This window comes from Gastrolobium bilobum, unplaced genomic scaffold (genome assembly GCF_033153095.1).
Source record: "Gastrolobium bilobum isolate Gb01-03AN ecotype WA unplaced genomic scaffold, APGP_CSIRO_Gbil_v1 utg3401, whole genome shotgun sequence".
NCBI lineage: Eukaryota > Viridiplantae > Streptophyta > Magnoliopsida > Fabales > Fabaceae > Gastrolobium > Gastrolobium bilobum.
The window spans coordinates 113,175-137,201 of record NW_026895499.1 but is presented as its reverse complement, the minus strand read 5'-3'; the positions used below and the strand labels follow the sequence as shown (position 1 = coordinate 137,201).

At 37.6% G+C, this 24,027-nt stretch overlaps 1 protein-coding gene across 1 annotated transcript in view; it reads right to left on the bottom strand.

The window, feature by feature from the left end:
* The window catches only part of LOC133314080 (uncharacterized), a 33,458-nt gene extending 14,675 nt beyond the window's left edge, over positions 1-18,783 (bottom strand). Inside the window, exons 1-11 of the mRNA XM_061515523.1 lie at positions 18,229-18,783; positions 17,471-18,017; positions 16,621-16,872; positions 15,581-15,672; positions 14,434-14,644; positions 8,199-8,380; positions 7,873-8,094; positions 7,350-7,522; positions 5,141-5,234; positions 4,960-5,016; positions 4,750-4,884 (exon numbers count right to left, since the gene is read on the bottom strand). Coding sequence (XP_061371507.1) covers positions 4,750-4,884; positions 4,960-5,016; positions 5,141-5,234; positions 7,350-7,522; positions 7,873-8,094; positions 8,199-8,380; positions 14,434-14,644; positions 15,581-15,672; positions 16,621-16,872; positions 17,471-18,017; positions 18,229-18,720 — 2,457 coding nt within the window. The 5' untranslated portion in view covers positions 18,721-18,783. The remainder of the gene's footprint in view (positions 1-4,749; positions 4,885-4,959; positions 5,017-5,140; positions 5,235-7,349; positions 7,523-7,872; positions 8,095-8,198; positions 8,381-14,433; positions 14,645-15,580; positions 15,673-16,620; positions 16,873-17,470; positions 18,018-18,228) is intronic.
* Positions 18,784-24,027: the final 5,244 nt, after the last annotated feature.

The following is a 24,027-nucleotide window of genomic DNA, read 5'->3' as shown; positions in this document are numbered from 1 at the left end:
TACATAAAGCTCTTTATGGCTTAAAACAGGCTCCAAGAGCTTGGTTTGACAGACTAAGAGGGGCCTTACTGCAGCTGGGTTTTTTAGCAAGCAAATGTGACCCCTCTTTGTTCATTTACAGAGGACAGTCTCAGTGTGTGTTTTTACTGATTTATGTGGATGATATTATCATCAGTGGTGGTGATTCTCTGTTTATTCAGTCTCTTATCCAGCAGCTGCACTCTTATTTTTCACTTAAAGATCTTGGAGATTTAGATTACTTTCTTGGCATAGAAGTGAAGAAAGCTTCTTCAGGTGCCTTGTTGCTTTCCCAATCCAAATACATTCGTGATCTGCGTCACAAGGCTAAGATGGCTGAAGCAAAAGGCATCTCCACTCCTCTTCCTTCAGGGTGTAAACTCTCTAAGCATGGCTCCAATTACTTCTCAGATCCCTTTCTATCGATCAATTGTTGGGGCTCTGCAATATGCTACTCTCACTAGACCAAAAATAAGTTATGCTGTTAACAAGGCTTGTCAATTTATGAGCCAACCTCTTGAAGAGCATTGGTCTGCTGTCAAACGCATTCTTCGTTATCTAAGAGGCACCTTGTATCATGGAATGGTTCTTAAACCATCTAATCCCAGCCAGCTGTTCTCAGTTACTGCATTTTGTGATGCAGATTGGGCTAGTGACCCTGATGATCGTCGTTCAACTTCGGGAGCTTGTGTATTCTTTGGTTCCAATTTAATATCTTGGTGGTCCAAAAAGCAACACCTTGTTGCTTGATCAAGCACAGAAGCAGAATACCGCAGCCTTGCTCTTGCCACTGCTGAAGTCCTCTGGCTCAAATCTTTACTTCAAGAACTGAATATTCAATTTTACACTCCACACATATATTGTGATAATATGAGCACTGTAGCTTTATCACACAATCCAGTCCTACATGCAAGAACCAAACATATGGAATTGGACATTTTCTTTGTTCGTGAACGAGTTCTTGCTAAAGACGTTGTTGTCTTCCATGTTCCAGCTCTGGATCAGATAGCTGACACCCTTACCAAGAGTTTATCAGCATCTCGTTTTGCTTCTTTGAGAGACAAACTCACGGTTGTGGACACACATCTGTTTCTCCACCACCCCTGAGTTTGAGGGGGGCTATTAGCATATATGGAGTTTATTTTAGTAGCTCAGTAGTTGTTGTAGTGGGCTCTATGTATGTACATATTGTAATGGGCCTTATGGGCCCTGACTGTAGTAATATAGTCCTAAGTGAGCTTACTGTAGCTTTGGTGTACAGGATACGTGTCTCTAGTTTGTTACAACATATATACCGTTGTGTAATAGCTTTATATACAGGACAACACATTGCATGTACCCACCTTTAATCAGAATAGAAAATACACGTTCACATTCAGATCTTTCTCTCTTTCTCTTCCTTTCTCTCTCTCACTTTCACTTTCTATCATTTTCTCTGATTGGTGAATGTTAGAATCATGATTAGATGATCAAAACATGGATTAGTGGAAGATTAAGTGGGGTAAAATGGTAAATTACTATGTTGAAAATGTTGACATTTAGTCAAACTAAGTTTAAGACTTAAAAACACTTAGTGTTTAGTCATTAAACACTCTTCTACTTCGTGGTTCTCTTCCCCTAAACCGTGACAATTTCTACGAAGCTTGATTAGGCAAGTTGAGTTCTAGTCATTAAATCTCTTAAGTTTGTTCATCAAAGTTGATTAGCTCCTCATTGTGATCAAATCCCACCAAAGAAACATTGTTAAAAATCATTGAGTGAGAAGATATCCTCTCTTGAAAGTGGCAACATTTTGGTGTTCAAGGGGCTAGGGGAAGTGTTTTGATCTTGTTCAAACTTGGAAAGCATTAGTAGGATCAATCTAAGGAGATCTATCGTAAGAAAACTCAACAATCATTAAGTTTCATTAAGATTTGAATACCTAGGTTTTCTTGAGAAAAGTATGAATATAGGGGTGTTTTGGACTTGAAATGGAATGTGTATCCTTTGTAAAATTTGTAAAAGATGTTAAGAAGATAAGATTAATGGTGAAAAAGTGTTGAAACAACCATTTTAATCACCTTTGTGTTATGTCAGAAATGTGAGTCATGAAGTGTTGAACTCTTGTGTTTTTAAGGCTTGGAAATTGGAATAGCCATTTGATGGTGGATTGTTGGATTGTGTAGCTTGAGATCAAGTGATGACTTGATGTTGGATCAAGCATTGGAGAAAATTATTGAAGGAGACTTAGATTCTTGAATATTCAAGAAGAAGGTATGTTCATGAAATTGAATCCTTGGTGGATTGATAGCTACTAATCATGCAGTTGATGATGTTCAAGTATTGACTGATGTTTGTATGTGAATTTTGTTGTTGATTGTATTGTCATCCTTAGAACAGGTGACTTTGAGCATTTGAAAGGATTTCAAGGAGATTGCTTGGGCTTGAAGCAAGCTTGGCAGGAGAGGAAGCTCAAAGAGGTAAACTCTTGGTTTTGGAGTTTTACTCCATTATGTTGTTCCACCATGCTTCTATGGAAGCAATAGTTATTGATTGGATGATTGAGTGGTTTGTGAGTGATATGGTATGTATGCATTCATATAGAAAATGTTGTTTCATTGGTGGAAGGATCAATAGACAAGCACTAGGGTCTAGATTGTAATATTAGTGGAAGGACTGATATGCAATTAAAGCTTTGTGATGATTTGATTCGATTGTTTGTTCATTGGCCAATTGAATGATAGGTGGAATTTTCATATAGACACCAAATGGACTAGGTTCATGTTTGATCTGAGACAGACACCAAACGAACTCGGTTCATGTGTGATCTAAGTGTACTGAGTACACCTTGTATCTCTTGGAATTCCAACAAACACCAAATGGACTAGGCTCATATGTGATCCAAGACAGACACCAAATGGACTAGGTTCATGTGTGATCTGAGTGCACTAGATGTACAATGTCAATCATTGCTATTTTGCCTCTAGCTATATGTTGTATATCATGCCATATGCATATAAATCTTTCATGCAGAAAGTAAACTCAGGGGTAGAGTCATACTCCAAAAACCTTAGATTTATTGAGATTATAATCTCACCCCATTTAGGGAACGATATTTCAAGCAGATAAATGGTGCTCAGATGCTGGAGGATGGATGATATTTCTGTATATGATCATGTTTTAAGTATATATGATGAATTGTCATTATTTTGTAGAAGATAAATGGCTTGCACTCTTTTGATTAGGCTTATACATTTATGGAAGCCAAATTGTAATTATGATGATGTTATTGTAATTTGTGATCTATATGTGTATGGAACTTATGTATGACATATATGGCACAATCCACTTAGATGTCATGTTACGAGTTCATGTATGAATGATTGAGATATTAATGGATTTTAAGGCAATTAGATGTAATTGTATGAATTAATAAATGTATGATGTGAAACATTGGCATGGAACCTTTGGGCCCAACTCAATAGGTATACTCACGTAGAAGGTTCAAGGCCCAGATTGAGCAAGCTAAGTCAACAAGGAAGTCATTAGAGGAAGGAGGTTCACGCATGGTTCCGGTTGCTAAACAGAATACAGTTAGTGGGTGAGTAAGGAAAGGTGCGATATAAGGGGATCACGTGGGAAAGGGAGAATCATCTGGGATCTGGAATTGAATGGGAATTGGGAGAGACTAGAGCCTCTCGAAAGCTCTAGAGTTATCATCTTTATTATCTAGTTGCTTACTGTAATTTCCTTTTCGTTACTGTCATTGTAAGGTCTCATAGGAATACTCTTCTCTGTTATTGTAATTGTTCAGTAACCTTGTACTGTTGATTTGCATTAATATACTTTTCTTGAGGTATTACCCTAATAGTATTGTTCATTCCTATCACAGAAATCCATGGATGGATTAGGTTTTAAAGCCTTCAAAGGGCTAGAATTGTATACGATATATGGTTGAATGTCAATTAGGTGTACATTGAACCCATGGAGGGTTTCCATATGTCAAACCTTGTCAAAACAGGGGTTATATAGTTCCCTGCCCAATGAGTAATCGATTACTCTCATGGAGTAATCAGAGAGTAATCGAATACTTCCCAAGAAGTAGCTAAAATTGAGCCACTGTCTTGAAAGTAATCAATTACTTGTCGAGTAGTAATCGATTACTTGAGGGTGAGTAATCGATTACTCGCAGAGACAGTGAGTGATCTGTTACTGTTATTGCTGTAATCGATTACTAAGGCTTCTAAAAGGCGTAAACCCACTTCCAATGAGTTGTGGTGCCTTGGTAAATGTAAATGGACCTTATGAAGATTAGTGTAACTACCTTCCCCATAATTGAAGGTCTCAAAGTGTTGAATCACACCTTAGGCTTGAGCATAGCTTAAAGTATGTTAAACGTAACATGTTTAATGGAATATATCAATGACATAAGCAAGAATAAAATAATAATGATACATTGCAATACATAAGGAAAGGAAAAAGTTAATTCACATATTCACTTATATGTAATTGTGACTGTTATAATAAAGTCTTCCACTTAAGTATTTAAATATGTTGCGATTAATACCATAATGTATGATAACAAACTGGTCATGAACGGGGCGTTACAATAAAACTTTCTAAGAGAATGTTACACATCTTCATATCTAACGCATATGGAGATTGACAGGACTTGAATATAAAAAATGAAACATATCTCCAAAACAAAAACAAAAAAACAAATGCGACATTATCATAATTACGAATTCTGACCTTCATTGTGTGTACCATCAAAGTGTGAAAACAAGCATAGCGGCTTCGAAGAGATGCAATTGCAGTTGGAGATTTCAGACCAAGTAATAAATCAATTAGCTCCATATATCGAGAAGAAGAAAAGCATGGGTGCTCCTGCATCATTCAGAATCAGTACTAAGATAGATAATGAGAGAAAATGAAAGAAAAAAATCTCAAGCAAATGCAGACCTTCAAAATTTTGCTCAAAGTATTGTATGCTTCATGATGAACATTCTCATTGGTTGCCTACATACATAGCATACATGAATTTTTATTTTTATTTTCAAAATTGTATAGGTTAGTCCAAAGAATAAAGAAAGAATCGAAGTAACAAAAAAGCAAAAAGTATTACTCAACCTATGAGAAATACCTGAAACGAGTGTATAGTAAAATTATATATTATCTCAATAAGATTATCCTTGGCTCCTTCAACAAGACAAGATGCTATTTCCAACATCAAGCACCTGAAGAATAAAGTGACTTTGACTTGTCAACAAATATATAATAACAAGAAAGTGAAATATAGGAATTAGTTTTCAGTGCAAATGTTATCAGATTCTCCAATCAAATTGGGAGAGCCCAAACTATTGTTCAGGATGATATAAAATTTCAATCGTATTTAATGCAACCAATAAATAAGAAAGATGCCTTTAGAACAAGATTAACAAATGAACAACTCTTGATTATTTTTATCCAGTTATAGAAAACTATTGTCATAAAAATCATAACCAACTACCCCTAAAAGTTAAGCTGATGGTGTAAGCGCATGAATGGTTCTCATATCTCTTAACACACCCCTATCATGCAAGAGACTTCTGGACTTGAAGTGTGGACAATGCATTGGCCTATTTTTACAATATGCTGAAATTCAACTTTTATTTAAAAGACTAGGGACGACAAGGATTGAACTCCTAACCACTTGACCAAAGAGGTTCTGATGTCATGTTGTAAACCGACTCCCAAAAATTTAAGATGTTCAGTGTAAGCTCATAAATGGTTTTATTACATCTCTTAATAGTAAAAAGCCAAAATCAGAGAAGGACAGAGTCTTTAGATTGGTATTTGAAGCAAATCACTCAAATATTTTGCTATATACGTTACTGCATGGCATACTTCTCTGGTTAATTAAACTTAATGGAATGGTCTATGCATAATCTTCTTCCTCAATCCAGGTACTGCAGAGTAGCTTTCTGACACAGTCTGACCCATGAAGACTTATAAAAGCGATAGAGATAGGAAGGTTTGGGTCCCTATGGCTGCTTTAGGACTACTACATCAGCATAATGTTGTTCCCAACAATACCCCATAACAGAATGGAAGGCAGTTATGCCATGATGCATGGAAGGAGGTTAGTTAAATAGGGGGAAGAATGGCAAGAGGGATTCATCTGGATTACTGTTTGGACTTTGGACTTGCGAGAGAGTGGAGCCTCTCATAATGGCTTCACACTATCTTACTTTCTGCAACTTTATTTTTCGTTTATTCCCTTTCTTATTGAAGTTGTAATTTCCAGTTTATTTTTTTAATTTGTGAAAACCAGTATGTATGGAGGTTTCGATGAATGTTGTTCTGGAGAAAGATAATACAAGTGACTGTTGAATTCTGTTCCTATTTATCTGTTTCTGATTTCCAAATTTACCACTTTCACAGGGAGTAATCAACCTGTGTGGTCAGAAAATTGTAAAGATGCTGACTACAATCTATGAGCGAAGTGATTCTGAAAAAACACTAGAAAAGCTAGTAGTAGAAAATCTGAGGGCTTATTATGAACACCTTCTAACTTCAGTTAAGAAACATAAAGAAATGCTAGATCAATAAAATATGTGAATTGCTGGCTGCCATTATGGGCGAGTTTGAATAAGCTTTAAAAAATAGTTCTTTTACAATATAACTTTTTGATACAATCCCCTGAAAAGTGTATTATAGGAAACCCCACAGGGGATTATTTAGAGATGATGACTCAGCTAAAAAAGGGAATATTCCAGAGGTTGGGTTGTTGGAGGGAAACTCCAATTCTGTTAGAAATGCTGAAGTGGCAGTAGGAGGGAGCTATGTGGTTAAACGGCAGAAGATACGTGAAGGGAAGTAGGCTGGATTTGGGATTTGAATTGGGAGAGATCAGCACATCTTGAAAGTGCTGAACCAGTCTTTATATCTTGCATTTGCTAGTAGATTTCTGTAATTCGAGTAGTAGATCTTCATCTACTGTAATATGTCTTTTCAATTGTAATTTGTTTCGCTGTACTCTTCCACTTGGTGCTGTCTTTTAGTGAAATATCAGAAAACCCAGTTTACTGGGCCTAAAAAGTGTGTTCAGATCCTTTTAACATTCATACTGAAACCAGTTCATAACACTTTCTTAGAACTTTTATCAGAAGCTACTGGTTTTAGCCTCGGAGAAAAAAAAACAGCCTTTTTTTTTAGGTTTTTTCTTTGTTTTGAAAACTTATCTAGTTATTATAATTTTTGTAAACATGTATCATTAATTAAAAAAGGTGTTTTTTACTATTAAAAAGCACAAACAAATGGGCTATAACCACTGACACAATTGTTTTGTATAAATTAATCACTAACTTCACCTTTGAGAATATCCCTCCATGTCACTTGGATCACTATCTAACGCTCTGCTGTGACTTGTCAACATTTCAGCTTCGCCTTCACAATCTATAAATTGAAACCTCTTAAGCAGAGACACAAAAATCTCTTTGGTAACAGACGAATCAGTAATAGAAGCCAGGCACCCAATTGCTCGCTGAAAAAGAAACAGAAAAGAAAAAACTCATTTCAAATTACTTAATACTGTCAAAACATTAATATCAAGGAAATAATGTCCAAATACACAATCAGAGAGCAATTGAGAACTGCATGTGACAAATTTGGAACGAATATATTAAGGGCAAGGAAAGCTAAAAGCAATGTTACAAGCCACAACATACTATTCAGCCTAAAAATTCTCCAAAATTATTCTTAATGGCCCAGGTAGAGTACTATACAAATATTTGAGCAAAACAAATAAGTCATGCATTTTCAGGACAAAAGAACACAAAAGAAAGGTATCATTCTACATGGGAGTATAAGTTAAATAAGTGACAATTATAGAACCTTTAAATAAAGGCGCGCTTGAGGAAGCGAACTGATAAATAAATCTGATAAAATACAAAGCAACTGATTTGAACAAGATGCCAAAGACTTTATATTTCTAGTGGCAGCTTTCTTTGAATAAGCAGGTTGCATGCCGATCTCTAATGAAGAATCATGTTCTGCATGGCAATTTGACTCGCCCATTTTAGGATTAAGAGCAGCTTTGTTCTCGTTCACAAGAATCTACACAAAAATCATGAACATTTACAAGGAAAGTAATTGAGAAAAATATACAAAATATAACAACCGGAAGCACAAGGGCTTCCATCAGTTTCAGAAAGTGTGACCTGTAATGCCGTGGAAACATTTTCATGCATAGAAGGGTCCTTTTTAAGAAAAGTAATAAGGACATCAGAGAGACTAGAAAAATTTTGGTGTGTATCAATTGCATGACGACAAAAACTAGGAAGCAATCCCCACAATTCCTGGGCTCGATCCAGCAGATCTTGACTAATCCCTGACTTTTTGACTGGGGAAAAACAGGAGATTTTTATTTCAAGAATTTGACAAAATTAGTGGTCAAGTCATTAAATAGGATTCGCATAGACAACAGCAAAAGGAAAAATGAGTTAAGTGAGAAGAAGAATAATAACAAAGCTTTCATCCCAAACAAAATGGGGAAGAAATTCTCTTTCATTGTTTGGAAACTCAAAATAGATTATTTTGTGAAAGCCTGTTTTACACTTTTTCAACAAGGCTCTTTGTGCAAATACTATGATGATGCATGACAACATGGGTCAATCACAATCAATTGTTGGGATGCTACTCACTATTGTAGACGGGATACGGACACTGTTCACACAATCACACTATTGTAGAATGAGTACTATTCAAGATACTGTAGCATGTAAGAGTGTGATTTTATATTTTAGTTATTGTTCACTTCTTTTGCCACCTTAGATAGCTAGGATTACATTTATTTTAAGGGATGTGATTTTTTTCTTAATTAGGATTTTTATCCTATATAAAAAAGGGGTATGAAGGCTGTAAGGGTATAGTTAAGATTTTACTAATAATAGAAGTTTTTTCTTCTATCATTGATTGTTAATCAGAAAATCAGCCTTTTATTGGCAGTATACTAGATAAATGTACCAATTATTTACACTTCCATTTTTCTTGTCTTGAGAGCTATAGATTTAACCAGGGCTTTTTTCCTATGTCATAGGAACTATGCATGTACAGAGAGTTGATTATGATTGGTACTACAAGTAAATCTCAGATGTTATTATTTGCAAGAGTTTGAACAAAACAGTTGCCCTTAATTTAAAGAACATAGCTATAGCATATCAAATTGTTGTTTTCTTTAAATAACAGTTAGAATTAAGAAAGTTCTCTAGCTTATGCAGAAATAAAAATCATCAGCATTTCTAAAAGATCAAAGTATTTGTCATCAAGAATAAACAATTGTATCCTTCTAATCAGATTATAAGAGTAGCAGTAATTGGTGAACAGAAGATGTGTAGAAGACTGATATAGTCCACCAAAAAGGAGAAAAAAAATTCAGTTTTTATAAAAGAATAAACTTTACATTTGAAAGAAATGGGATATTATAACTACAAGAAGGATAACATATCCTAAAAAAAGGAACACTAGTTACAGAAAAAAATTCAAAAAAAGAAAAGAACTACGTGACAAATTAATTTAAAAAAATCAAGATTGCTAACTGCAAAATGAATACTGCAAATACCAGTTGTAGTTGAATTAAAACCAACCAATGGGTAAACGTTTGAAGGCCTTCACACAATTGAAAACCATAAGTATAAGATCAAACTAATGCATTTGACATGAGAACACAATATGATCTCTACCAGATGATTTATTTATGTGAACAACTGTGCTCAAAATGTACTAAAATTAATATGATGGCATCACTATGACCATAATGTTAACACTTTACGCCTTTCACAAAGATTGAGTACTTGTAGGCAGTTAAATGTAAAAGAATACGTTGTGTATTGATCTGTGTCAAGGAGTTACAATATATAGAGACCCTAATGGGCTTAAGTGTAAGGCCCAAACCTAATCCAAACCTAATCCTAATACAGTCAGACTATTTACGGATAAGACAGAATCCAATCATATCTAATCAAATCTAATCATATCATATCTAATATTCTAACACTCCCTCTCAAGCTGGTGCGTATATATTATGAGCACCAAGCTTGTTACAAATGTATTCAACCCGAGGACCTCTAAGAGCTTTAGTGAAAACATCTGCTAGTTGATTAGACGAGTTGACAAAAGCTGTCTTGATTTCTCCTGACTGAATCTTTTCCCGAATGAAGTGACAATCAATCTCTATGTTTGGTCCTCTCATGAAAAACAGGATTAGAGGATATATGTAGCGCAGCTTGATTATCACAAATGAGTGTCATGGGTTGTTTCTGTTCACAAAGATGAAGCTCCTGTGAATCAACTGCTTTAACCAGATCAACTCACAGGTAGTATTTGCCATTGCACGATACTCAGCTTCTGCACTAGATCGGGAAACAACAGGTTGTTTCTTGCTTTTTCATGAGATTAAGTTTCCTCCGAAGAAGACACAATAACCAGAAGTAGAGCGTCTGTCCGAGGGTGATCCTGCCCAATCGGCATCTGAGTAACCACAAATTTCTGTATTTCCCTGATCTGAATACAACAAACCTTTTCCTGGTGCTCCTTTGATGTATCGGAGGATCCTCACAGCAGCATCCCAATGTGAATCACAAGGGGAATCAAGGAACTGACTGGCCGTACTGACAGCGAAAGAAATATCTGGCCTAGTCACAGTAAGATAATTGAGCTTCCCAATTAGCCTCCGATAACGTCCAGGATCAGATAACGGCTCCCCCTGTCCGAGTAATAACTTGACATTAGGATCCATAGGTGTATCAACTGGTTTACTCCCCAACATACCAGTTTCTTCTAGGATATCCAAGGCATATTTCCTTTGACAGATAGAAATGCCCTGTCTTGATTGCGCCACCTCAATTCCCAAGAAGTAACGCAGCTTCCCAAGGCCCTTTGTTTGAAATGTACTAAACAAATGCTGTTTTAACTGACGAATTCCGTCTTGATCACTTCCGGTGAGAATGATGTCGTCAACATAGACTAACAAATAGATACACTTATCAGGAGATGTAATCCTATAAAACACAGAATGGTCAACTTTACTGCGGATTAAGCCAAACGCCTGAACAGCAGAACTGAAACGACTGAACCATGCTCGAGGAGACTGCTTGAGACCATATAAGGATTTCCGAAGACGACACACCTTTCCAGACTTCCCCTGAGCAACAAAACCAAGTGGTTGCTCCATGTAAACTTCTTCTTGTAAATCACCATGAAGAAAGGCATTTTTGATGTCAAGTTGAAGGAGTGGCCAGTGACGAACAGCAGCAAGGGCAAGAAAGAGGCGGACTGACGCCATCTTAGCGACCGGAGAAAATGTATCGCTATAATCAAGGCCAAAGATTTGAGTAAAACCCTTGGCAACTAAACGTGCCTTGAGACGATCAATATGGCCATCAGGTCCAACTTTCACAGTAAAAACCCAGCGACAACCAACTATTGACTTCTCTGGAGGAGCAGAAACAAGGTCCCAAGTGCCATTGGAATGAAGTGCAGTCATCTCATCAAGCATTGCTTGGCGCCACCCTGGATGGGAAAGTGCTTCACCTGTGGTCTTAGGAATAGAAATAGAAGAAAGACTAGAAACAAAGGTGAAATGAGGTGAAGAAAGACGGTCATAACTCAAAAAGGTATAAAGAGGATAAGGGTTACGAGTAGTACGTGTACCTTTTCTTTGAGCAATGGGAAGAGTCTCTGATGAAGGATCCGGAGGGGAAGAAGCAACAGCAGTGGGCGATGAGTCAGCAAGAGTCTAGTCGACAGGAGGCACAGTTTTGCGACGCTGATAGGTGAGAAGTGGACGGTCCTCAGGTATAGAAGCAATAGGTTGCTCATCTGGAATAGAAGCACCTGCAGCTGGCAAAGACAAGTCAAGAAAAGGGACAGGAAGTACATGATCAACCTGTGACATCTGAGATGGGATAGAATTAAAGGGTTGTTGATCAAGAAAAGTGACATCAGCGGAAACTAAGTAACGCTTAAGGTCGGGAGAATAACAACGATAACCCTTTTGAAGACGAGAATAACCAAGAAAGATACACTGAAAGGCTTTGGATGTTAACTTATCCTTACCAGGAGTGAGATCATGAACAAAACAAGTACAACCAAAGACATGTGGAGTTAGAGGATAAAGAGGAACATCTGGAAGCAATAGATTATGAGGAATGTCATTGTGGAGCACAGATGAAGGCATGCGATTGATGAGAAAACAAGAGATGAGTACAGCATCTGCCCAGAAGTGAAGAGGAACCTGCATATGAATAAGAAGGGTACGGGCAGTTTCAATGAGATGTCTGTTTTTACGTTCAGCCACCCCATTTTGTTGTGGAGTGTGAGGACAAGTAGTTTGATGTAAAGTACCTTGTGTGGCCAAGAAATTAGAAAAATCAATAGAAACATATTCCTTAGCATTATCACTACGTAGAATACGAATAGAAACACCAAATTGAGTATGGATCTCAGTAGAAAACTTTTTATAAATGGAAAATAACTCAGAACGATTTTTCATTAAATAGGTCCAAGTGCAACGGGAAAAATCATCAATAAAGGTAACGAAATACCGAAAACCTAAGACAGACAAGGTACGACTTGGACCCCAGATATCTGAATGAACAAGAGAGAAAGGGGCATCAGCTCGTTTATTGACTCGACTGGCAAAAGAGGAGCGTGTATGCTTCCCTTGTTGACATGACACACAATCTAAAGACTGAAGACCGGACAAAAGAGGAACCATTTTCTGCAACTTTGAAAGACTTGGATGACCAAGGCGACTGTGGATAAGTTGTGGAGATTCTGTGAGAGAGCATGCTACTGAAGGACGAGGCACATCCAGATAATAAAGCCCCCGTGACTCACGACCCACTCCAATCATTTTCCCCGTACCCGGATCCTGCACAGAAACAGAATGGTTAGAGAAAGTAATGGTGCAAGTGAGGGAGTGGATCAACTTACTAATAGAAATTAAGTTATAAGGGATGCCAGGAATGTAATAGACAGATGTCAGGGCCAAGGTAGAGGTCGGACGAGCTTGTCCAATCCCACAAACTGGGGCTTTGGTTCCATCCGCAAGGGTAAAAGACGGTAAATGATCAGAATAAGTAAGAGATGTAAAGAGTTCCTTATTACCACAGAGATGATCGGTAGCACCGGAGTCAAATATCCAAGTGCCAAGTGATGTAGAATGAGAAACACAAGCAACGGGATTACCAGTATAAGGCTGAGACTGAGGAGAAGCCTGCCTGAGAGGGGTTCGGAGTGCAGCACAGTCCGAACCTGAACCAAATGATGCTTTGTCTGACTGAGCTATATTTGCAACAATAGAAGGAGAGTTAACCTCCGAGAGATCAGGAGATGTTGCTGCCATTTAAAGATAAAATATAAAAGCCGTAAACGAAGGCAAACGATATCCAATCAAGAAGAACCACGCGTCTAAGGTCAGACCCACAGAGAAACAATCACAGATCCAGAAAGGGGAGGAGAAGGCGAGCTTCTCTGTCCAAGACCGGCCGGAAAAAGCCGCCGGAATAGTGCTCACGCGCCGGCAGAAGGTGGCGCGTGAAGCCCACGCGCAGTGAAGACAGGTGGCGCGTGACGGCGCGTGGGAGATGCGTTGCTGACCGGACCACCACAGACCTGGTCGCCGGGAAGAAAGGGTCCTGATCGCGTGCAGTTTGGTCGGAAAAGTCGCCGGAAAAAGTCTCTGGTTGCCTGAACAGTGATTCTGACGGCGGGCGGTGGTTCCGGTGGCCGTCGGAGGTGCTGACGCGTTTGGAAAAATCACTCAAAGGCTGTTTACAGCCCTAGAAGGCTTGCCGGAAGGACGCACGGCAAGAAAGAGGACTCCTAAGCAGTGGACTTAGGTTTTTTAAAGCAAAAAACAAGGTTTCTGAGCGGAAGCGAGGGTTCCTAGAACGAAAGAGCTCTGATACCAAGTTAAATGTAAAAGAATACGTTGTGTATTGATCTGTGTCAAGGAGTTACAATATATAGAGACCCTAATGGGCTTAAGTGTAAGGCCCAAACCTAATCCAAACCTAATCCTAATACAATCAGAATACAGTCAGACTATTTACGGATAAGACAGAATCCAATCATATCTAATCAAATCTAATCATATCATATCTAATATTCTAACATAGGCGTCCAGCAGTTTCTTGCTACTAAAAAAAAAAATTATTGGTACAATGCTACCAGTTTCTTAACTAACAAGGGGAACATAAGTACTTTCAGTTGAAGAAACTTCCCAACCAAATTGCAACCAAATACTATTCATGACTATAATACTGTCAAGTATTGCCAATACTTTTTCTTTTTTCATTTTCTTTTTAAAGAAACCACACCAATTCTATAAAGCCAATTTTCTATTTTAAAAATTTCCATTTACTTTAAAAAATTCAGATGTTGGAAATATACCTTTATGACTAGCCTTCTTAAAGGACTTTGCAAGAGGCATGATATGTTCTATGTAGTAAGCAAGTGATGCTCCAGTAACATAGTGCTTCAAGATCGGTACTAACCAAATATTTGAATAAGTATAATTGTGTTCATTAAGAGATATAGGTACAAGTGTAAGAAATCTCTCTGGTCCCATAGCAAGAACAGCAGACCCAATGCAATTCCTAAACTGCATAAATTAAAAGGCAGATGAACCAGGTGTTCAGTAGAGTAGCTTGAGTTTAAATTGTATCAGAAAGGAAATAACAATAATAATAGTCTACTAACTGAACTGGTAATTAAACCAGCAAAGGGTTAGAGGTTCAACCAGGGTTGAACTGTGGATGAACTGGGGCTTTTAATATGCCTATAGGCTATAATTTTATTCTAGTATAGTATAAATAAAAGGTTAATCATAAACAAATTAAATTAAGACATGGATTTACGAAACATCTCAAATATTATGAAATATTTGCATGCTGTATGAAATATTTTTCATTATTTTTTTAAATTAAATAATTAAAAAGTGTAAAGGTTATATTTATGATAAACTAATTTATTACATGTTAATATATGTAAAAATAGTGTGTGCGTGTGTGCGTGTGTGAATAATAAGTAGTACTTCCTTGAGATAAAAAAAGTAGCATTTTTAATATATATTAGACGTTAGCTATGTCAGCAAGAAAAAGCATTTAATATATCTAAAGACAAATTAATCTAGTAAACATTAAAAAATTTATCCTCATAAAGTATTACAGTAGATGAGGTATACAAGGACAATAATTTTACAATTCTGATCCTAAGAGCAAATACATATTACATACACAGATATATTCTTTTGCTTCACCTAATATCCCAACCTTATCCAACAATTCAGCCAGCCAAAGATTAGATTAGCAATACTAAAACTCTAGCTAATTGTTTATGACTTAAATGTTCCTTATCTCTACAAAGAGAAAATTCAATATATTGATTCCATAAATTGAACTGCTTCCAGAAATTTTAAAATAAGTGAGAAACAACACAAGATCAATCAAAAGAAGACATGGTTAAGGTATTGAGATCAATCTAACAAAAAATTACGAACAATGTGTAAACAGACAAAGAAACTTTCACCAGTACTTACATGCTCATTATTAGCCTTGCCTCCAGAAATTCGATTCATAAAATCAGCAAGTTTAAGCACAATATTCCTCATAAACACAAATGAGAATTCTCCTACAACCAAAACAGATTACAAGAGAATAAGAAGATATGGACAAAATGTAGCTTTATAATAAAGCTTTATTGCTATTTTTATTTTTAATTTTTAAAAAGAAGAAGAAGAAGAAGAAATTACATTATTGATGAAGAAAGAAGTGCAATAGCAGAGGATAAGACATTATCTCCTCACAAAGTAACAAAGAAAAAACCACAGAGAAAGCAGACAGAAACGTCAACACAATCAAGCACTTCAATCCCTTAGCACAATTGAATGGATATAGAAAGCTGTTGTAACAGCTTTTCCCTCCAAAACCCAAGTCACACAGCATGGGTTAATTTAGGGGTGTGGTCCCCTATGCCTCCTCCTATGATATACCTTAGTCATAGGAGGTTTCAAACAGAATCAAATAAGGAGAAATAGATGTTATAAGTGAATAGGTAAAATTTAACTGGCTTATGGTGTTCTGTAATAGCTAGATTACCCAAGGGTAATTTCCAAGATAATGAACATGTAGTTATACACTTCCCAATATTTTGCTACTCTTTTCTATACCACAATCATCTTTCTCTCCTAACATGTAACCCCAATTTTAAGTTCACTAAATAAACTGGGCAAGCTCTAAAACACACCACCCTTGTGCAGTGGAAGAGACAAGAACCTGGCATGTAAGATATAGCATCTCATCTGATTATAAACATTAACCATAGCAAGAAATAAGACACGGAAGATCAAAGGGTGACATGCTAAACCAAAGAATATAACACAAAATTCATGTGGACAATAATTCTGGTGATAAAAGATAATAAAATGTAAAATCTTGCAATGCCGAAAAAGTAACTTGCTTAACAATATGTCATTGTGTCTCACAATCCACAAGTAAGACCAATTTGATACAATAAAAGAAAATGGAGAGAACAATTTTCCTATTCAGTAAGCTAATATAACGAGAAACATATCCCTACCAAGTTCAAGAAATAAAACAGATATGACTGACAAAACATTCTCATTTGGAATTCCATCAGTATCAGAAAGGGCATTCTCAAAAACTTCACACGTCGATTTTATTGCATTGCCTTCCGCACTTTCCTGACTACTGTCATGAAATGTTTGATCTGTACCAATTAATAAACTTTGAGGACCAACATGATGCTTGAGCACATCACTCAAAATACTTGAAGCCTTTGATGCAGTGTTTCCCTCAAAATTTAGAAGACCTAAGTTCAACATTGGCAGCTTGAATCAGAAGATAATATAGGAAAAGGAGAATACAGGTAAAAAAACAGCAGTATATCTAAAAGTAAATAAAGAATATTTGGCAACACTATAGAAATGACACAACTTGACAGAAAAATCTGCATCAGAAGAGCATATCTTTGGTAGTACGGGAGTATTTACTCCCTCACTAAAAATAGGGAAAGGTGGGACGTAGGTGTCAATAACCATAAAAGGGTTGGTAAAATAGGAAAAGTTGGTTCTATTACTTTTTACTAATTTAGTAAAAGATGTACCCAATCTTCAGTACTTTTATTTTCGCAGCAGAAATCCATGGGGAAAAACCAGCAACTATTGCATCCAGGCAACATTAAAAATGTTTCATAGTGGAATTATCAATAGATTTTTATTTCTGATTTAACTAATGATGTAAAGATATGGTCAATTTGCAACTTAATAAAATATATTTTTTTTCTAATTCAAAATTCAGAAGATAGACCGTGCTAAGCATAAACAGGTGTAATAAGAATTGGATTGAAATAACTAGAAAAGATTCATTACAATTAAATTATTTTTACAACATGGAAGAACCATACATACCAATCACAGATCTACAAACTAAAGGAAGATTCTTGATCCACAAGCTTGATTGTCCAATATAAAGTAAGTCCATTGTAAGTCTCAATAAGGTTGCTGCAAAAATGACAGTATCCAAGGGGTTCTTATCTCTTAAAGATACAAATGAAGCAAGAGAAACTACCAAGTCCTCTGTCTCCAGTGCTATATTTCGCACTCTTGAAGCTTCAGAAATAGCTTTAATAGTTTTTAGAACATGCCTTGTAAGTGCTGAGAACTGAGAACTGAATAATTTATGCACTTCCGTAAGAACTTTCGGAATGACTTTTGCAGAAAGATAAGGAGCAGTCAGATTAACTAAGTTTAGTGCATGCAGGACCTCCAGTTGTTCATGTTTAGTAATTGTTTCATCTTTACATTCATCAACAGTCCTCAAAGCAGTTAATTTGGTCGCCACAGCAATGCAACATTTCAGCTCTGACAAAACCAACTTGCTAGCTTCCTTGATAACCGTAGAGGATTTGAGAGACCCAAAAACCTTCCCAAGAGACTCTTGAGCAATTCTTCGTACCTAAATCAAACAAATAAACCAAGCACAACTTGATAAAAAATAATATAGTAAATTTTCCACAAACTCAGTGATGAAAAAGGTGGCAAATTTGGAAATAATACAAACCAAATGCCGAATGCAAGGTAAAACTACCATCAAATAAAGCATATATGCACTAATCTATGCATGATTGAATATAAATTAAACACAAAAAGAGAGCATAGATTGTTACCTTTGGGCGCTTATCAATAGAAAACTTGAGCAATGTTTCAAAACCTAATTTGATGGAATCCCAATCTTCCAAGTCACAAAACCCAATCAAAACCCCCAAGCACTTCACTGCTGCCCTCACGCTCGAGACGCCCATCCCTTCCCCCTCCCTTGCCAGCAAGGCAATGAAGATTTCCGTCGCCTCACCCGACTTCGCTGCCGCGATGCCACCGGGCGGCACCAGGGGAAGGTCGATGACCATGAAGGACACGAGCGCAGAGAGGGCCACGGGGTCAAGAGCCTCGGATGCAGCGTCCTCTAGGGCGGATATGGCGGCGGCGAAATACGCCGGTGGCGTGAGTGGTAAGGACTCGGCGGCAAGGTTGGAACGCAGGGCGGCGGCGGTGGCGAGGAGGTGGCGGTGATGCGGGGCGGCGGAGTTGGCGTAACGGTCCATGAGCTGCTGACATAGGTCAGAGCCATCCTTGAATGGCTCAGTGTGTTCTTCTTCCATCTAATTTGAAGCAGTTCGATTTGGTTCGTTGGTTCTTCTGTTCAGAGAATTTTGATCCCTGGCCGGCGGATGTGGGAGTAAAAGGGTTTAACGTGTTAGGGGTTTATGCTTTAAGCATTAGAAGAGGGGAAAGAAAGTCTTTTGGCGAAATTCAAAGCTTTTAAACTTAAAGGAAAGGAGCAAAGGAAAATTATGTGATTTTAAGAGAGAAAGAGATAGATAAAGGATGAGAGAATGTTGACAAAAAAAATATGGGTCTCACCCCTTTGTGAAAGTGAAAGGATATAAGTTGTGTCATTTAAAAAGATAAACATTTTTCCCTTAAACTTGTGAGTTTTAGTTTTTTCATGGGGAAAGATTTGACGTGTTATCAGTTCTAATTCCAATCAAATCATTGGATAAATAAAAATAAAGTTGCTCGAATTAATTGAGTAATCAAGGTGAAAAGATTCAGGGTTCGCACCACTAGGGTTAGCCTAGTGGTGTGGGGTGTGTGTGTTAGGAGTGTGTGTAGTGTAGGGTGTTGTGTTCAATTCCTTGTAACCTAAAAAAAAAAAAAGATTCAGGGTTCACAATCTGGATTGAATCGATTTTAAAATTAAAAATCATCCGATCCAATTCCTTCGATTTAAATTTTTTTCAAATCTGATCCATTTTTTTCGATTTGGATTGGATCGGTTTTTAGTTTTTTGAAAAGCCTAAAATTTGTTTGTTGTACCACAATAAGGGTGTGCATGACAACCATTCTATTCTCTAGCACTGTTTCTGAAAAGAAACAATTCTTTTCTATTTCTGTGTTTTGAAACAGTTTTTAAGAAAAAAAAAATATGTTTGATAACATGTTCTTTTTTTATTCCGAGAATGAGAATTGCATTTGATAACACATCAAAATAATATAATAAAAAATAATTCTTATTAACCATAAAAAAATTCGGATCATCACTTTCCTTTATATAAGGTGGTGGTTGCTTGGTGGTGGTAATGTTGGTGGTGGCGTGGTGATGGTAATGGAGGTGGTGGTGACGGCAGTGGCTGCGATGGTGGTGGTGGCGGCGGCGGTAACCATGGTGGTGATAGTGGTAGTGGTGGCGTAGTAGTGGCGGCAATGGTGGTGGTGGTGATGGCAATGGCTGCAGCAGTGGTGGTGATGGTGGAAATGGCAGTGGCTGCGACGGTGGTATTGATGATGGTGGTAGTGGTGGTGACGGCAATGGCTGAGATGATGGTGGCATGGTGATGATGGCAGTGGTGGTGATGGTGGTGGTGGTAGTGGTGGCGGTAATGGCAGTGGCTGCGATGGTGGTAACGGTAGTGGTGATGATGGTGATGGCAGTGGTGGTGATGGTGGTGGTGGTGGTGGTGGCGGTAATGGCAGTGGCTGCGACGATGGCAGTGGTGGTGGTGGTGACGGTAGTGGCTTCAGCGATGGTAGTGGTGGTTTGGGACGGTGGTGGTGATGGTGGCGGTGGCAGCAGTGGTGGCGATTGTAGTGGAGTGGTGGTGTGGCGGTGGCTGTGATGATGGTGGTGGTGGTTGGTGACGATGACGGTGATGGTGATGGTGATGGTAGTAAGAATCACATCTATATCAACCATAGGCAAACAAACTAAATCTACCTCAAACAATTTTCCTTCGAGTTGAAAATGACAATTTCTACATACTTGAGATGTGATTATCTTTTCTCCAGTAGGAAGAAAGATTTCAAGATAAGAAGGTAAAATGAAAATTGGTAATTTTAACTTTTGAGCAGAAGATAAGGATATGAAAAAATGAGTAGCCCCAGAATCAAAAAGTACAGTTGTAAGAGAATCTTGTATTAAGCCCGTACATTGAACCAAGTTTGGAGCTTAAGCCGCTTCCTGACCACTTAGGGTGAAAACTATTCCTATTGTTGTAGGTTGGTTTGATGAATTCTAACCTTAATTTTGAGGACAATTCCTCAACATATGTCCAGGCTTCCCACACTTAAAGCACACACCTCTTCCTGCCAAGCATTCTCCAGCATGATTTTTCTTGCATTTTGGACATACCTGAATCTGAAAATTCATCTGACATGCATTCTTCTTCCCTCCATTGCTAGCAAAATTATTTCTCGAGTTTTACGCCCGTGAAAACCTTCCTTTGTTGTTGTCATCATTTCTTCTCCGATTTGAGGCTCTGTCTTTCTCTCTTGCATCCTGTTGGGTGCTCAGAGGCTGTTGGATGAAAATATAGTATGGTGAAAACGTTCCTCAGTTTACTAAGAAAGAACACAAGTGTTTTCTTAGTTCAACCCAAGTGCGCAAGTGCACGCATCAAGTAATAAATGAGAGTATTATGCCCAGATTATCGTTCCCACGAGGATAGAACTCTAATTAATGTCTTATACTGCTTTATAATGAATGAAAATGAAAAGAAAAGTTACTAATTGACCTGTTTGGTCAAACGTTCCCTACTGTCTTGACAACGTTCCTCAAGGACAGTAGGTTCAATCAAACAGCAAACAGTTCATCGCTTTGTTATGTATGGCAACCTTCTTGTTTAGGGAAGGAACAACAATATTCACGAGAGGTTTATAGATACAAGATTAAATAAAGAAAAATACAAAAAGTAATAACAATAATCAAGAGAGAATAGGGTGGATGGTTTAAAAACAATAATAACAGAAGGAACGGATCCACTGCTCCATTCTTAAATAATTATTTTCTCTACTCAGGACTCAACACTTAAGTATTTGTTCCAGTTTCCTTTCTGCCAACGTCTAATTCCTCAACTTATGGACTAGATGGCTCACAAGTTTCCATATTCCTATGGCTCCCTTGACTCCAACAGGTACTTAGCGCAGAACCTTAAAATGAACGAAGTGGCCCCTTATTCCTAAGGCAACCAGCAATATTGTTTCCACAGTACTGCCTTCCCCCTCTGGTTAAGCTGTCTGAAATCCCTTCCTTATGGAAGATCCTTTCTCAGTATGTGTTCGATTTCCAAAGATACACAAAGAAGATAGCACACTTAACCAGAGAAACACAAAAGTTGTAATACAAGAGCTTCGAAAATAACTTTTTAAGAACTTTGCAGTTTTTTCGTTCCACAGATAGTTTAGCCCATGGGCTACTAGTTTAAACATAATTATTCCAAACTGAAGTCCCATAGACCCGAGATTCAGTTTAGAGATAACGAGTGGAAAAGAGAAATAACACTTGTATTTAAATGAAAATAAATTGATTACAACAAAATGAAAAGTGGAGAAGATGGTTGTTGCTCGTGAGGAGTCTCAAGTGGGTGATATAGAAAGAAGAAGAAGTGTTGTCACTTAACCAAAGTTAAAACTGTACAAATAAAAAATACGAAAATAAACTAAGTGATCTCTTCTTAAGGAATTCAATCCCTTAGGAATTCGATGGATGTCTTCGTGCTGGAACGTCCTATTTATAGATAGAAGAGTGAATGGCAAGCTTGTAAATTCTTCGGAGTCGGTTTCTTGACTGCATGAAAGGGGCGGTGTGAATAGTGCTTTGTGGGGCGCACGTGGTTGGATGAGATAGTTTTTGCTGAGATTTGTCTTTCCTTATTAACCTCCCATGCCTTGCTTTCTTTTTCTTCCAATAGGAACCGTTTATTCCTTACTGTGCACCTTTCTCCTTGGTTGAGTGTTGCCCACTTGTGCTTAATTGAAAACTTCTTTTCAACGTTTCCTGAAAAGTGGCCAGAAAGATTGAGTGAGTGAAGCAGGTGTAATAAATGTTCCAAATTTGTTCCCCTTTTTATATATTTTCCAAAGATTACGTCACCTTCCGTTCCCACCTGTGTTTTTGTGATAAAGATATAAAATGTGTTTTTAGTGCTAAAGTTGCTCATCAGGTGAGGGAACGAATGGTATTTTGCCATCAAGATGGGCTTAGATGGGCACGTATTTCCGTCCCATCAAACACCCCAAAACTAAACTATTGGTTGTCCTCAACCAACTCAGAAATAGTGGCTTAGGCTGCTCAATTTCAAAGAATAGCTCAACTTTAGAAACTTGAGCCAGCAAGTAATCATAAACTTTATCAAAGATCGAACTACTTTTCACAGGTAATGAGTAGAAAGAATTTGCTCCCAGGTAAGTGATGACTGCTGATCTTCTGCCTCACTATCACTCAGGGTTAGTGTTTCTCTGTCCATTCCTGGATGTGATTCTTCAAACTTGCTTATCTGCTGCTTTCCTAAGAAGTGCAGGTGTCTTCCATGTCAAGGATCTTTGTCAAAAGGACTGATGGAAGGGTTTTAAAAATGGGATGGTCACAAGTTTTGAGTCAAGGAACGTGTTTCAGTTTTTCTATTTTCAGAGCTGGACTTTTCTGTTTGAGGGGACACCTTGTCTTTTGTACTTTCTTTCCTTTCTTTGGAGGAAGCTTTTCTGGTATTTTCTTCTGAATTCTTTTGAATGGTTGTCCCCATTTTTCTTTGTTTTCTTTCTTTTTGTCCTTTGAGCTCATTTCGGATTTGTTCCTCTCTCCTTTTGTTGACATGGGAATGAGTGTAAATGTGTGAGGTAAAGCTATGGTGTGAATGGGAACGAAAGTGTTTGGATGATTGTGAGGGGGTTAGTGTTTGGTGGTTCGATCCTTATTGGTGAAATTCACCTGTCCTTCAGCAGTACTTACAGTATCAAGGCAAGTTTAGAAGTTTCATTGTGGTGACACCTCAGGAACGCTTTCATGAGTAAGTGTTTGGCATTTTTCGTTCCTCACCAGTTTTAGTTCACACAGATCAGCCTTCTTCAAAAATCTGAAGATTAAATTCATTTCACCTTTCCTATGTCAAGCATTCAGAGTAAGAACAAGAATGGTTACTTATTGACTTTGTGTTTCATGTCATTGGTTATTCAGAGTTTCACAGCCATAGTACTATAAATGAGATGCATACTCCAAATAGTTTGATAAAAAAGATTTTTCTATTTCAAAAAGAAAGGCATTAAAATTTACACTAGGGAACAGAAAGGGAAATAAAAGGAAATAACATAAAGAAATAAACATATGTGGTTTTTAGACCACCCCAAAACTACGTTCTTGGAACGGAACGTATTTTACTTGTTTGGACTTTGTGTTTGAACATTAGATGCTCTCTCCATTTCTGGGAGCTGTGTGGTGAAGTTTAACCACCCCAAAACTTTGCTCTTTGTTCAGGAGCAAATGTGTCTACTGGGTTGCCTCCTAGTCAGCGCTTAGTTTAATGTCCTTAGCTAGACATGTTACTTACTTTTCAGCTGGAGTCAGAAAGAGGGATACTTCCTCTTTTTCATTGAATGTTTCATCAGAATATAGCTTCAACCTGTGTCCATTAACT